The following is a 14,281-nucleotide window of genomic DNA, read 5'->3' on the forward strand; positions in this document are numbered from 1 at the left end:
TGAATGGCCAGTAGATAAGGATTACTTCGTGGAAGTAGCACACAAGAACTTGAAGAAGAATGCAGCAGCCAGGAAGAAATACTTCGATTCTCATCATACTTTAGTACAATATGATGTAGGACAGTTAGTGCTAGCACGTGTATTCCCGAAATCTGATGCTTTGGCCGGAATTTCGAAGAAAATATTACTGATGTATTCTGGACCCTGGTTGATCCTCTCTAAAACTGACAAGAATGTGTATACTCTCGCTGACCCACAGACTAAAGTGGCAGTGATAAAAAGAAACGCTTACTTGCTTAAGCGGTATAGAGAAAGAGAACCTGAAAGTCAGAGAAAAATTGCAGCAACTGAAGAAGAGATTGCTGAAACAACGAAGAAGAACTGAGCTCTTCGTGTTACATTCATGTAAATATTTTGTTTTACGTGTAACATTAATAGTTTAAACTTTTGTGTATGTATTATGCCATTAGATTATTATGGGAACAAGTTTTCTTTCATGTTTTTATTAGGTATTAATCAGTATTGTTGTGTTAAAGTATTTTCTATTACGTCCGCACTTATTGTATATACTTGTGTGTAATGATGTATTTCGATAAGCTTTGATAGCTAAAGTATCTTTACTCTCAAAACATATCGAAAGGGGGGAATTTGTAAAGACCTAGTGCGCACGTTATTTAAATTTTGATATGCAAATGTCATATCAAAATCTTTGCATATCAAAATGGAAATTATATGTAAATGTGTAACCACATATACTTTATATCAATTCATTTAAATATTTAATCATGCATAATTAGATGTTAAAAAGCCAACAAGATGTATATGCTTCGTATTAAATTCACATCATTTTCATAGGAAGAGATGGAAGAACTTCGAGTACAAAGTTTTTTTTTTTCTGGAAGAGCATTTCAAAATTTTCAAACTGAAGTTCAGCAAACTCATAGCCTCCAGCGGAACACACACGAACAGCAACTAAGATGGTACAACTGTTTCCAGCTTACTATGAGTTTCCAGACTAGATTTTGGACTATCCAGAGATAGTTGTACGCAGGACTACAACTATATGTCAAGGACTAGTGGATGAGAGATGGGTTGGCTACTCTCCAATATAGCGCCGTTCAGTCGTGAACATGGCTATTGTATACTAGTCACACAGTAGTGTTGTTTTTTGGGAACAATAAGGTGCTAGAAACTCTCTTGATGACGTATTTTGTCACCTTACCCGCCCTCCCCGCCACGGCTCTAGGCCGGTAAAAACGAAGCTATCGCCAGCCTCAACGCGGAGTAATATGTTTTTGAAATTGTGATTTGGTTTTCGAAAATTTGTTTTTATTCAAATTTAAAAGGTTCTTGGATGCACCCGTTTATAAATTATGATTATTTAACACGGTATGTCACATGTCCGACAGTATCACGTACTCTTTCAGTACGTTTTGACAGTACTATTTACAGGCAGTTGTTTGAGCTCGTTGAGCGGTGTTCGTCTGCAAAGATGGAAGGGGTTTTCTGCCCACCAATGTATCCGGAAGACATATATATTAATTAACCACCCCTAAGGTAATGACAGTCATGTATTATAATGTAGGTATATAGTAAATTGTATAATGTTGTTAATCTAAGGTTTGATTTTGCAGCATATTTGTTCAATAAGCAGGGATGAGTGAAATTCAGTAAAAGTTTGTATTGAGATTACACCCCGCTGCAGACTGTGTTTGGGTATAGATGTCACTACCTGTCACGTGAGTTCTTGATGGAAGGGGGAACATGTATTTTTTCTAATATGTTTTGTTTTTCTAATTGTTTAAATAGTCTTCCGGTACATGACATGTGTTGTGTTATATATTAAAATATTCATAGAAGATCAAAGAATCATGTAAAGTATGTGAAACTCACCAGAGATTGTATATAAATGTAATATTAGGGCATAACTGTGGTGACCTATTTAGGAATTTCGGTTGTCACCAAAAGAGAGAGAGAACGTTGACCATAAGAAAACCGGTAGACTGAAGGTGAGTCTAGGTTTTTCAAGTTCCAGCGAGCCTAATGACTAGGATCGCAGGAGAGGTCACGAGACACTTCGTTCTTAGTTTGAACACAGGACACATCGTGCAGTGACACTTCGAGTCTGTTCATAGGACACTTCACGTCGCTCAGTGAGACTTTACTACGTTTGAGTTCTTAGTGCATAGAACATTTCATTTAGTGACATTAGTTTATCATGTCTTTGCTAGTGTAATAGCAACTACTATGACATGTATCACATAATGCTTAGATAGCAAAAAGGGGAAATATCTTCTCTATATGACCCCATCGGGAGTGTAATTTTTTTTTTAAGTAACTTGCTATAGTTACATATGCGTATATATATAGTTAGGGGTGTTTCGTTGTACACCAAGACCAACTATTATCTAAGAACATGTACGTATTATAAAGAGATTAGTAACGAGTGTTGGTGGACTCACCTTGTGGCTCACATTTACCATGAGCACACTTCCAACCAGTTTGTTTTGTGTTTAATACACAAATATGTTAGAAGATATGTCATCAGAAGAAACATTTATTTTTTTTTTTAACCTGTGCATCACAAATTAGTGCACCACAGACATATTTTTCTTTTAACTTGTGAAAGTTAAATAGTGGGACTTTTTGCACCACAGAGCACCAAATACAGTAAGGCGTGACGAGCCTATGTCACCTTTACTGTAATAGTGATGACAGTAACTCTCAACTTGTAACAGAGAGATACCAATGCAGAGATCGACGAAGACCACGTGATCTTCAAGACTGATCATCAAAAACCGTAATATGTGGGATAAAATTACGTCACGCATATACGGAAGAATGCGTGCAGAGTGGAGGATCCAGACAACAGTGAAGACTGGACTCATGCAGGACATATCTGTGAAAACTACAAATTAAATCACGCGTGGACTAGAACTATCGGTATAAGTAAAACATATTGGCCACTAAAATGAGTATCATTTTTTTTTCTTTCTTCTCGTGCACAAGTGTTGTTTGTGAAATCGAGTGTAAATATTTCAAATTCAATTCCGCCAAGGATCTATTAAATAGTTATGAAAATCTACTTATACGTCTGTTGCATACTACAATCCCCGTACGAATCCTGAAGGTTTACTTGCTGCCTGGTGAGTACAAAAATATCTAAAATGTTTTGTAACTTCTGTTCTTTTCAGGTGGACTTCGTTCGGCGACTTCATTTAACTTACTGCTAATAGTACTCCTTGTTAATGTATTCTGTTGGTATCATTAGACTCAAACTCATGTTACATGAGCCGCTACTAATTGTGTAGCCCATGAGTCGCTTCGAGAGCGTACAATCAGGGTAGGGAAACATGAACTATGAGACCTGTGTAGATCTCAAAATCGGGATTTTCTGTTTAAGTTTAAAAGTAGCATAGATCTACATAGGGGCAATTTTGATTAGTCTATCAAAATTAAAATTTTGTTTTTTTTAAAGAGTCTCAACATTTTTTTTTTAACTCAGTCTCTACCGCAACCAAACAGTTCATAGTTCATGGAACCCACGAGGACAGACAGTCTTCTCAGGTGTGACGTAAGACTGCTGTCAAATGTAGAGAGAGAGACACACCTCACCATCACTGGTACGCCTTCCTCTTCTCTCTACAGAGCCTCACGCAAATTTACATGCTGGACACTTCATGTCGTATGCAAATGTCAGCACACCTATGCTTGGAAGGTAAATTCTTCATGTGTCACCGAGCCGGGGGCTCATCACACCTTATTCAATTGGCTCCCAAGCGTGGGGCTTGATGGACGTCTCCGTCCTTATTCACTCGGTCGAAAAAGTGTTAAATTTTTTTTCAGAGCAGCCATACTGAGTGAGATTTTACTGGGTTTTCCTCATTCACACCAAGCAAATACCGGGGTGGTACCAAACATAATGGTCCCAGGCCACTTTCTTCCTTCCCTTTCCTCAGATAGTGTGATCTAGGGAAGTCATTGCTCATTCGTGATGGGCTAACATGGTCATAGATACCGAAAACTCAGAAATCTAAATTCTAATACTAATCCTAATTCTCCAAGTCTACGTATGGATCCCTTGCTTTTCCAAAATAAATTTGTGTTGTATATAAATTTCTTAATTTAATATATAAGCATCTCTCAAATTGAATTTGATTAATGATAATCAGGGGTGTAGCCAAGGGGAGCCCCATCGGGGCCAGGCCCCCCCAAATGATTTCCTGCCTCCCCCTCAAATGACCAACTTTTAAAACATCATCGTAAGATTACTTCGTTTCAGTCACTTAAAAATAACAAAGTTTACATATAATTAATAATTTACTGTAAAATAGTATGGAAAAATACTATTTTACCATACCAATCGAAAAATAATATGATATCTCTTCCTTACACCGATCGGAAAATATTATGGTATACTTTTTCTTTTCACAGCAGATTACACAATTTACTGCGATTTATATTCGATAGTTTGAAAACAAATGTTTTAACAAGGTACTATAAATACTACCGTACAACAATGGTACTAAACTGATTTTTAAGTAGGCCTGCATTACCTTTTTAATATGATGTAACCAATGTTTTAAAAAAATATTTATATCAGATGGAAAATTTGGTGAAAACAACGTTATTCGGTTTTTCAGTTTGGATTCCAATTAATCGGTAATTTTCAATTATTTTTACGTCACCATCCCGCTTAGGAGTACTAAAGGGGACTAAAACTTGGATTTAAATGACATCGGAAGTGTCATTGTTCATATCAGCCACCCCGAAAACTATGGATTCGACATTAATATTGGTCATTTTCGATCATTTTTAGGTATCTTCCTCTTCTCTTCAAAGTGCACCTTCAAAGTGAAGCAATAAAATCCATCTCAGGCCCGAAACTCATCTATGTTGAAAATTTGATCGTGATCGGTCAGATAGATAGATAGATTTTTCCATTATTTTGGAAAGTTGTGAACTATAGCCCATATAAATTGAATCATACAGTAGGGATTCCACGATGCACTAGACACCAGCATGACTGGTGAGGAACTCTGTGTGTATTGCAATACAATACAACTCCGTTTTGTGGCTATCGCAGCATTGCATTTACGACACACGCTTTTCTGGAGTTAGTTGTTAGTGATAGTAACCACCGCTTTAAAATTCCTTCCCGTTCCCACTCGTATTGCTATTTTTGAGAATATTATTTAAAACTTTTGATTCGAATCGTTACCCATTCTTTCCTTCTCAGAGCTTTCGCATGTGAAACAGAAGAAACTCTTTTTCGTGAAATAATATTTTCCGCGACTGAACGATCCACGATTTGCAGACCAAAAGATATTAAAAACCGAACGATATTATAAATCGTCAGATATTAATATCGTACTATTTTTTTTTTCAATTTTTGGATTTGAATATTTCTGAAGAAATCGAATTTATTCGCATTCTCGCACTGTTTTAGGACAAGAAGAATTTGTAAAGTGGTAAAACTGAAGTCCAAAGTCCAAAGAAGATGCTCGAAAAATTATTCACAAACGTGATGTCCCTGCTCCTTCACGTGTGCAGCCACTTCTAATCTGTGGTCGACGAGGAACAGAACTTTGCGTCGTTGACACTGGCTAACTTCAAATGCACGAAGAATCCTGGATCTCGGAAGAAGAGGGCGATGTTATTTCTTTAGATCCTGTTTTAACTGCATCTTCCGCAGTACTTTCTCCTTGCCAATCACCAGTGACCTAAAATGATGGGTGCGATTCCCTTAGGGAAACTACAGTAGTTTTGAAGAATTAGGATTGGTTAATTAAACAACCTTATGGGGTTAAAATATTATTACGAGTCTACCATTTTTTAATACTTTGATTTGTTGGCGAAAAACGCTACAAATATGTTCACAATAATATAAGCATTTTGTAATAAAAATTGTACCATTAAAAATAGTTTTTTTTATTGTAATAACCATCAAAATAATCAAAATTGATAAAAAAAACAAAAATCAAAAAGTGTTACGTTACAAAGTTGAAGAGGTTGGACCTTGCGTTACGAAGTATGACAAGGAGGAGAAGGAGGTAAAAATTGGTGAAAAATAGCGTTACGAAATATGTTAGTGCCCCTAAAACAGTAAATGAGATATAGCTTTTAATAAAATTGTTTTTTTTTTTTTTTTTTTTAGTGACGAATAATAAATAAATATTTTTGTCAGGAAATTTTTAAAAAATTAAGTGAAATTTCAAAGAAAATCAGTCTTATGAAGATACAAGGGCTTAAACTAAAATAGTTATGCAGAAAGTTGTAATGTTTGGCGGGGACAGTAGTTATTGGTTAAACATAATAAAAGCTACCTGGAATATAATTTATGGAGAAAAAACGAATAATAATAATAATAATAATAATAATAATAATAATAATAATAATAATAATAATAAGAAGAAGAAGAAGAAGAAGAAGAAGAAGCTAAAAACCAGCTTTTTAGTTTTCCGGAAGGAAACTAAAATTTTCCGTTTTTTCCAGGCCTCAAACGCACTAGCTGCAACACAATTTCTTTGGCTTTGTACATTGTAGCTGCCCCCCCCCCTAAAAAACGACTGGCCCCTCCTACATAAAACTGCTGGCTACACCCCTGAATAGAGTTGTACTCGTATATCACCAAATTGTATATTGTATTTAATTTTCAAGAAATCAGAGATATTTCAAAAGATCTGAAGAAGAAATCAGTAATAGAAAACCATTAAAACTTCAGATCATTTAAACGAAAACCGAAAAATAATTCCACACATAAATCAAGGAGTTAAATATTACAGGTCATATATACTCACCACTCTTAATTAATCATGTTAATATATGATTTATATCATTTTAACCACATAAACTCATCTGTGTTTCAGTTTATTTTATTCAGATTAAAATTAAATGTTTGTCTCTGTCGAATAAATAGGCCGAAAAGTAAATAAATTATGAAAAAAGGTAAAAGACTGAAATTTTCAAAATTGAAGTGTATTAAGGGACTATGTAAGTTGTTTTTATAATATGTTGCAACTATCTCAAAATGCTTGTAAGTAAATAGACCATTATTATATATATTATCTTTCAACGTTTCCAGCATTCACCTATCCATAACTAATATGCTTCATACAGCATCCGAAGTGTTTTTGAGGAAAAAGGAAAACGTTGTTCCTTACAATTGAAGGATGAAAACCAAAGCAGTATAAATGTATATGTTTTGTTTGGGAGAAGAAACGAGTTTTTTTTTTTTTTTTTTTTTTTTTTTTTTTTAAGTTGGCTGATCCCATAAGTTTCTTAAGCCAAATGCGATTATAAATAATTATATCTACGGCAAATAACATTGCTGAGCTTAGATTTCTTTGCCACATGAACTTTCAGGTATTTGGTTGTCATTTATGAGTGTTGCTCACTTTGATCAATATACCTATTACTTATAACGTTATGTTTTCCCTCACTCAATTAAGAGGCTTATTGTTTATTTAAATTCTGTGGTTTAAAATTATATACACAATTCATAGAGAATTGAACTGGAGAGCTTAGGCTTCATATGGAAGCTACAACTACTTCATTATGGAAGTTAGTAATATAATCATATTATTTTAGTAAAATGTTAATATTTTACTTCGTAATAATGTACCGTTTTTAGCTTCCGGCGTAAACATACGAGAGTTTGAAGTTTCACTCCAGGTGTGTGTGTGTGATGCTGGATTTCTCGGTAACTACGGCTGGATCTGAACCAAATTTGGTGGCCAAGTAGCCCATGATCTAAAGAATAAAGACCACTATATTTGGTAGCCAACCCCAGCCAAGGAAGGCTCGATTGACCTTGTATGTTGTATTTTGTTTCTCGGTAACTATTTGCCACATCCAAATCAAATTTGGTAGGCAAGCAGCGTATCATCTAAAAAAAATAATGATCCCTGTATTTGGTGACCGACCTCGGCTAGGGATAGGCTAGGCTTGGCCACAGAGAGTGTGTTTGAAATCTTTGCATGCCGGAACCTTCTGCGTTCAATTCACATCGGCTTCGTAATGATTGTTTCCCTTTGGATTTTTTAACACTTATACGATTCTGCAAATTAACAAACTACCAGTGTGGTCAAAAGCAGTTTGTATATAGGGATGCGCACGAGACAAGATTTGTGATTGTCTCGTCTCGAAAATGTGTTGTAAAAGTGATGTCTCGACTCGAAAACTGTATATTTCTCTATGGGAAGAGCCGTGTCTCAACTCGAATTGTGTCAGGAAAATCCTGTCTCGACTCGTCTCGTGCGCATCCCTATTTGTATAGGTGAGAACTTTCCATCTCAGGTATCAAAGTTGTGACAACATTTCCGTTATAAATTCAGAATTTCTATAAAGCAAATGAAGAACTTGTGATTAAATAATATTCAATTTTCTTTTCTTTGTTTCGTGTATTAACTGTGTGATCAAGACATTGATTTCTACATTTTTTGTTAGAATAACATCCAATGATTTTACTATATACAGGGTGTTTAATAAGTAATGGTCATAAATTAAACCGTAGATAGTACACGCCAAAACTAACAAAAAAGTCTTAGTAAACATGTGTCCGCAAACGCTTCGTAACAGAGATAGGGGCTGTCGAAAGTGTGCGAAAATTAAGTTTAAAGACGAATATCTCAAAAAGTATGAATCGGACAGAGGGCGGTCTAATGAATGACTATCGAAGTCAGACCTGCGCTATGCAGAAATGCATGGTTGATAACTCTGCAATGCGCGCGCAAGGGATTCCCCAAAGAAACTGAGGGATTCCCGGAAAATTGTCCAAGGAAACGGGACTCGAGATAAACATCGAGGGCGAATCTATCCACCAGTAATTCATAAGTCGTGGTACCAGGTCAAAAGCTCGATTACATACAAAATGGCTTACAATGTTAACGTGCCGTGTGGGGTTGCATAACCAGCAGGAAATGAGAGAGGGAATCGAAAAAAGGTGATGGTGCATGTTGTGAACTACTTCAGAGCACATTCCTAAGACGAATGCACATGTGCAGAGTAGTCCTTTACTATACCGATACCAAGGTAAAACAAACGATGCGCGAAAATGAATGGAATGGCCGAAAGGAACATTGGTAGAACATGCAAGCCAGCTGGAAATATTGAATCGGTGTTACAACAGACGTTGAGCTTACCTTGGGTGCATGATGTTGCGGGTTCAAATCCGCTGAAGTGCCCACTGAATGTAGTGGTTCTGATCCCAGATTTTCCAAATCGTAGGTCCCGTCCTTCGAAGCTCCGAAGCTCGTTTAAAGCAACAGTAACTCAATCAATCGAGCGGTAAGCCAGGAAATATGAAATGGAAGAACACTACATTGTTTCGATTACAGACGTGAATTGGAAACACGCTTGACTTTCCACGTTTGTTTATTATGTTGCCTGAAGGTTTCTGCTACAGTCTACATGCTTTCGTCGTACCGAAGTAGTCGCTTGGGAGAATGATTCAGAGTGTAGAGGTTCGCTGTCTTCACTTGTCTTTCTCGCCTACAGTGAATGTAGTAGTTCTGTGTGTTGAAGAGGTGTCAAATGCGCGTGCCTTTGCAGTGTTGTGGATGTACTTACTTCACCGTATTGCGGGGAACAGTGCAATAATTTCAGTAGTGTTGCAAAGCCACGGGGATACTATTGTGCAGTGTTAATTAGTCCCATTAGTGTGGTGCTAAATTATTGTTTACCTTGCCATTGATACAATGTATAGTAATATTGAGTATGCCGACATGCACTTTATGTACGGCAAAGCAAACGGGAATGCGGTAGAGGCCGCTAGGTTATATCGCGAGACTTTCCCTACGATACAGCAACCAGGCCGAAGAACATTCATGAGAATACACCAGCGGCTACGAGAACATGAGAGCTTTACACATTGTTCCAGGCCGGGAAAGCCAAGGACAGTAAGTACCCCTGAATTAGAAGAACGCGTTCTTCAGGCAGTGGATGAAAACCCAGGAACGAGCACAAGACGTGTGGGATTTGCAGAACGCGTATCCAATGCTCTCGTATAGCACATTCTCCATGAACAGCAGTTGTACCCATACCATCTGCAGCGTGTCCAACTTCTGACCCCCACAGACTTTCCGTCGAGAATGCAGTTTTGTCAGTGACTTCGCAGACAAATTACTGGCAATCCTCATTTCACTGATGACGTCCTATTAACTGATGAAGCACAATTCACCCGGGATGGCATTGTAAATTTTCTCAATTCTCATGTCTGGACCCTGAGAATCCACTTGCAATAGTGGAGCTAGGACATCAGCGTAGGTTTTTCTTAAATGTGTCGGTAGGACTCTAAGGTGATCAGCTCGTAGCAACATTCTTTCCTTCTAATGCATTAACTGGGATCTCATATTTGCGATTTCTCCAGCACGATTTGCCGCTTCTACTCGAAGATATACCTCTCGATAGCGTCAGCGACTGTGGTTTATGCATGATGGAGCGCCAGCACGTTTCTTTAACCGTGTCAGAGAACATTTACATGCCCGATTCGGACGAAAGTGGATAGGACGTGAGGGTCCTATTGCTTGGCAACCGCGCTCCCCAGACTTAAATCGTTTAGATTTCTTTCTCTGGGGCCATGTGAAATCGCAAGTTTATTCTACCCCTGTTGCAACATTACAAGGCCTTCGAGAAAGGACGGACATATCAACAGGATGCCGACATGTTATCACGAGTATGTGGATCTTTGCGAAGACGGGTACGAGCATGCATTGGCATGAATGGACGACACTTCCAATATTTACTTTAATGATAGAGGTAAGTTAACTTCTCATGCATCTCTTCTGTGGTTACACATCTGGGTATTTACTGTTTACCTTATGATTAATACTGTACACATTACCAACATGACGATTTCTGTTTGTTGATATGGATAAACACGACATGTCCATTATTTTTTGCTTGTTGTAATACACTTACACGTTCAACATGCGTAATGTTTCAGATTCGCCTCCCACATACTCGAATGTTGTCATGCTTTTCCCATTGCAGTCCAGTTTGCGGATATTCGTTACGTTAACTGCTAAGCACATAATGCTTCATCAGTGCCTTGCATACCGTTTCATTTACCTAAGTGCTGCCACACTTGTACGTATACATTAGTTGTCGGAATTCTTCCTGGAGTAATTTACAACGTACATCACCACACTTCGATTGCCTCTCTCATTTCCTGCTGGTCATGCAACCCCACACGGCACGTTAACATTGTCAGCCATTTTGTATGTAATCGAGCTTTCGACCTGGTACCACGACTTATGAATTACTGGTGGATAGACTCGCCCTCGATGTTCATCTCGAGTCCCGTTTCCTTGGACAATTTTCCGGGAATCCCTCAGTTTCTTTGGGGAATCCCTTGCGCGCGCATTGCAGAGTTATCAACCATGCATTTCTGCGTAGCGCAGGTCTGACTTCGATAGTCATTCATTGGACCGCCCTCTGTCCGATTCATACTTTTTGAGATATTCGTCTTTAAACTTCATTTTCGCACACTTTCGACAACCCCTATCTCTGTTACGAAGTGTTTGCGGACACATGTTTACTAAGACTTTTTTGTTAGTTTTGGCGTGTACTATCTACGGTTTAATTTATGACCATTACTTATTAAACACCCTGTATATATATATATATATATATATATATATATATATATATATATGTTCTTACTGATGTGTATTAGCGCTATCAATCAGTTCATGTTTTAACTTTTCGAGTCTTGACATCTCAGTGAGTCACGAGAGTTCGAGATTGTAACACTCAAGTCACTGTCCTGGCATATGAACAAATTTTTCAAAGTATTGTAAATTTGTAAAAAGTAATATAAAACTATTTACAGTATACTTTTCAGTATACAAAAGAACAGCTGGCCTCCCAAAATTTTCCGTTTCTCCATTTGCTTCCCAAGAAAGTAAAGCTGGCGTCATCACTGCTCATGGTCTGCCTCTGTGTTTTCCTTATCTCCATTTCTTCCAGATTAACACATTTTTATAACGCCAACTAGCAGACAATATATCACGAAGAATACACCACTATCTGATGTATAAAGCAAATCAAAAGCAGTTCAAAATAAATTGATATTTAATACTTTGAGCTGTATGAACCTACTTTAAGGTTACTCTTAATGGTGACCCAAGTGAATTGCTTTATGATTTACTATTCTCTTTTTCTATTCAACTTCTGTGTTACAGGATCAGGCAATCTTGCTTTTATTTTCCTCTTCCAGAATCTTTGGTAAATATTATGACTTTCCAGGCTTGAATTCATCTTCTAACAGGTCGTAATCCGGCTCTGCAAAGCACAACACGGATCTTCTTTGAAGGCGGTAAGCTTTTAAGTTGAGCTCACTGTTGTCCACCATGATAAAGTTTGATTAGACCAATGTATCAGATATAATATAGTTTATTATGCAGTTTTCAATCAGTATATGGACGAGGGGTCGATTTTCTGTAAGAACCTTCGCTCACATTCATTTGTTGGTCGAACTTAGATTTTCTTGTAGTCGATGAATCTTCTACAAGTTCGCTGACAAAATTAAGAACGTTCTTAACGTTAAGCTTTGACTTTTTAATTCCTTCAAATTTCGCTAACGAAAATACTTCATAAGTTACCACGATGGTGTCTCACATAAAACTACATAGTTTTGAAGAAATATGGTAAATAAAGCAAACCGAAATATTCTATATAACTTTGGAATACAATCGAATGCGGTGAATATTGAGGGTAGTTGTGAGTACACCACAAATATTTCTATCGGATGACCCTAGAACATTTTGTCTCGTTGTATAATTCTCCCTATCCTTCCTGCTTAGGCATCAAATTCAGCACCCATGAAGACCTTCTCCAGAGCAATGGCTAGGTTCTCGCAAAACGGTTCATGTGGTTCGGATTCCACGTTAATCAGTAGGTCCACGTCTCATATAGCCTCGCTGCTGAACGGGACGTAAAACTCAAAATCAATCAATCAATCAATCGCAAAACGGTATTTTGAACTTACTAAATATTACACACAGAAATTATAATATTTTCATTTCATTTTTGTAATATTATAAAAAGTAAAAAATAATGATAATACTAGTGAACAGCTTAATTTAAATTTTTAAAGCGCCTTATGTAGAGTCGTTTTGACGTATGATTAGCGTCATACTAAAGGCCTGACTACTGCAGGAAACATATTTTAGTCGAATTCTTTAGTAGGCACTAATCACGCGTCAGAACATCTCTGCGTAAGGCCTAAAATTTGCACACGAGAGATTTTGTTTTCCCTTGAACTTACTGGAACCAAAAATTAAAAAAAAAAAAAAAAAAAACGCAACTAGTACAAAATGAAATCATTGTGTAATGCTAATGACTTTCAAAACCCTTATAATATCTTTGCTAGATAGTTTACATTCTTGCTTTTATATGGGAGACTCAGGTTCGATTCTAAGTGTAAGACATGTAATAGATGAATTGATGTCTTTAATAAGATACACCAACTTCATTCAACCAATTAACTTTGATACTGTTGGGAGAATATAGTGGTCAGGTTGAAGAGGCTAAAGGAAATAGATATTAGATAATGTACTTACTTTTCTTTACTGTACCAACTACAGTGTCTTTAACAAAATCCACCAAAATGCAAATATAATCAAGGAACTTGAGAAGATAACACAAAGTATGGCCTACGTATGTCAGACTGCATAACCAATCAAATGTAGGTCCCAGAGTAGCTCGGCAATCTTCCACAGCATCGTCCATTACTCTCATACAACGTTCGAATGGAGTTCCCAGTTTCTTGTTACAGAAATTCACTATATTACCCAGCCATTCAATAGCAGAAGATATTAGGTTAACTGTAAGACAAATAAAAAAATTAACATTCCACATAAAATTCTGGTAGTACACTCTGTGAAGGGCTGGGGTACGTTTAAAGTCGTGGTCACCACATAAACTCCAAATACCATAACTTCTGACTTCTATACCGAAGTTCTCTACCTTTTTAATTCAAATAACGTCTAATTACATTTAGGGCCGTGCCGTGGAAAAACAGCGCCCGGGGCGTGAGTATACGACGGCGCCCCCATACATATATTCGAAGCAATTTTTTCTATCTTTTTTCTTTTTTTCCCGAATTTTTCGCCCCCTTACTTCGGCGCCCGGGGCCGTCGCTCCGCTCGCCCCCCCCCACGGCACGGCCCTGATTACATTACAATTTTACTAGGACAACAGTGGGATTTTAATTCTACTAAGAATCGAATCGAAGATGTATAATTCAAATATGTATAGCCAGTGTTTCTTTGAGAAG

General features: G+C 37.2%; 1 protein-coding gene across 1 annotated transcript in view; it reads right to left on the reverse strand.

Moving 5' to 3' along the window:
- The window catches only part of LOC145668230 (uncharacterized), a 135,764-nt gene that overhangs the window by 93,354 nt on the left and 28,129 nt on the right, over nt 1-14,281 (reverse strand). The window contains exon 6 of the mRNA XM_081735885.1: nt 13,566-13,829. Within this exon, the coding sequence (XP_081592011.1) occupies nt 13,566-13,829 (264 nt within the window). The remainder of the gene's footprint in view (nt 1-13,565; nt 13,830-14,281) is intronic.

This window comes from Thermobia domestica, chromosome 13 (genome assembly GCF_964235325.1).
Source record: "Thermobia domestica chromosome 13, izTheDome1.hap1.1, whole genome shotgun sequence".
Classification (NCBI taxonomy): domain Eukaryota; kingdom Metazoa; phylum Arthropoda; class Insecta; order Zygentoma; family Lepismatidae; genus Thermobia; species Thermobia domestica.